We start from the raw sequence: 2,229 nt of genomic DNA, 5'->3' as shown, positions 1-2,229 counted from the left end.
ATCCTTGAGTTAATTATTGGATTGAAATTTTTAATCTTTATATTTATTTAACAAGAAAGCACGTGGGTCAAAGGACAACAGGATTTGAAAGCAAGCCAGGGGTCGGAAGCCAAACATTACTTAACATTATTTACCAGCTTAGAAGATTCTTACAGAATTATATATATCGCCCCTACACGTTACCAGTACCAGACCTGATCGATCCAGAACCAGAACAGCTGTGACGACTCTCACTTGGAGAATGAGAGGGACCATTTTACCTCTCATAAGACCTCCATTGGATTGGCCCATATCCTGATTGATGCACGGGAAACAAACAGTAGCCCACTTTATAATTTCTCAAGTTGATCTCCAAAAACAGAATCTTAAATTGGATTTATGAACCGTGGATTAAATATAATACTCCAATAAACTGGGTTCGATGGATAATTATGGGCCCTAGACCAGTTCAGTAGGACCTTAGGGAGAGGTTGGGTTAATTTTATTTTCAAAGGTAGATAGATCATAGATGGTGATTGGTGAAGCCAGACCTTCAACAATTTCAACATTAACTAACCGTCAAAAGCCGGTTACATTTATTTATCAAGCAACCATGATTATTATCCGCTTCTTATTAGTTACCGTCGTCACTAAAAATATTATTACTTGGGGATCCCAACGCAGTTTCTTTGAACATCGATCGATTAATCTCTTGTCTAATTCAAAATAAGATCATCATAACGTCTGTGAAACCAGAAAGTGTTGATCTATCGAAACGTAATTTTTATTTTCATAATAAGCTTACATACATCAGACTTGGGACTTACATACATAGAAATGAAAACAACCCACTATTATTACTTATTACAGGTGAGAAAGGGAACATCTGGCCTGGGGCCGATCGATAATCCGTGTCTGGAGTCCCAACTCCCTACTAATTTGAAGTTAGATTTGAATGTTAGTGTGATTCTTGAACGAATTCCTTCTAGCAGTTGCCAGAACTGTCTTATCTGCGACTATGAAGTAGGCGGAACCGGCCACTGCCACCAAGTAGTTCATTCCATGAGCAAATTAACACAGATGATTTACGATCAAGAAGAAGAAGAAAGAAGGAGACAGAAAGTTGGTGAACCTGTAGAGATGATGAGAGCTTGAGCAGTAGGGTTGAGGTTAGCTCTAGCCCAAGGCAGCATTCTCACACTAGCTAACTGCAAAGAATAGAATCGAGACGTTAGCGCCTAATGACGTCGATCCCTTCGAACTCTAGAAGCTGTAACTGGCTGAGAAATACATTATAGGACTTACAGTAGGAATTGCAGTAGCAATCGTCGCCACAGCAGCTGCTTTCATCCCAGCCATGACGCCCTCTGTTGAAAAACCAAAAACAAGATCAAATTACCCATCTCAGAAAATTAAAACGTACAGAACAAGAAAAAAAAAAATGAAGAGGAAAAACTTCTCAAGTTTGATGGGTTTGCTTCAAACTTTTGAAGAATAGTTTTGTTTATTAGGAGATCAAAGTAGGGATTGTGCATGAAACAATGATCTTTTGCATTAGTGGGTCCTCCAGCACAAAAAGGTTTCTGTAAAGTTACTTTTATGATCAAATACTGTATCTAATCCAGGGATAATTTCAGCAATAATTATTAGCTGGTGGGTGCCTGGGTTTTCCATTTGGAGCTGCATTGCATTGCGGAATCAGAAGAGAATAGACAAATACCACGAGAGCATCTCTTTGCCAGGGCGAGTTTCTGATCCAGAGATGCCAACCCATTCCCCTCGAGAGGAGACTGAGCTACATTCTTCTCCATCTTTGAGATGACACAGAAAGCTAGCTAGGAAAGTTTAAAGAATGTAGCTAACTGAAAAATTGGATTAAATGAACAATTCAGAAAGATAATGAGAAGAAGCTTAAAGTTAGAGAGAAGTTCTGATGGAACTTTGGAAACTGCATGAAGAAGGGATTGAGGTTGGATATGATTTATAGGGAGATTGGTTGGGGAAGTTCAGGGTTGTTGGGAGTAGAGTTTGCTGGTTTTAGTTTCATTCCAACGTCCGAGTCTGTTGTTTTACTACTTCCATTACTGTTTGGAACGTACATTCTCGGCTCTTTTCCCCATACTACCCCCGTTTTTCTAACGAATTGCCTGGGGTAGGCCGTTAGAGGCTTACACAGAGACTGTTCTCATATGTTTTATTGTCCATTCTATCCCCGTTCTTTTGGCATTTTGAATTCCCCAGAGAGAAGAC

General features: G+C 39.5%; 1 protein-coding gene across 1 annotated transcript; it reads right to left on the bottom strand.

Annotated features, from left to right (window-relative positions):
• Nucleotides 1–741: 741 nt before the first annotated feature.
• Nucleotides 742–2,028, bottom strand: LOC148842866 (early nodulin-93-like). Its single transcript, XM_088958573.1, has 4 exons — nt 1,700–2,028; nt 1,285–1,346; nt 1,112–1,187; nt 742–1,019 (listed from the first exon to the last, which is right to left on the bottom strand). The coding sequence occupies exons 1-4, from the start codon at nt 1,788–1,790 to the stop codon at nt 925–927; spliced, it is 324 nt and encodes a 107-aa protein (XP_088814699.1). The 5' UTR covers nt 1,791–2,028; the 3' UTR covers nt 742–924.
• Nucleotides 2,029–2,229: the final 201 nt, after the last annotated feature.

The sequence above is a fragment of the Nelumbo lutea genome, chromosome 8 (genome assembly GCF_056320005.1).
Source record: "Nelumbo lutea isolate HS-2025 chromosome 8, American lotus-T2T, whole genome shotgun sequence".
Classification (NCBI taxonomy): Eukaryota; Viridiplantae; Streptophyta; class Magnoliopsida; order Proteales; family Nelumbonaceae; genus Nelumbo; species Nelumbo lutea.
The sequence above is the reverse complement of the archived record's forward strand: the minus strand, read 5'-3'. Positions and strand labels throughout refer to the sequence as shown.

Coding starts and splice junctions, on each gene's coding strand:
- LOC148842866 (XM_088958573.1), bottom strand. CDS start 1,790: ATGGAGAAGAATGTAGCTCAGTCTCCTCTCGAGGGGAATGGGTTGGCA. Junction 1,347..1,699: donor GGCAAAGAGATGCTCTCGTG/GTATTTGTCTAT, acceptor GTTTTTCAACAG/AGGGCGTCATGGCTGGGATG. Junction 1,020..1,111: donor AGCTCTCATCATCTCTACAG/GTTCACCAACTT, acceptor ACTTGGTGGCAG/TGGCCGGTTCCGCCTACTTC.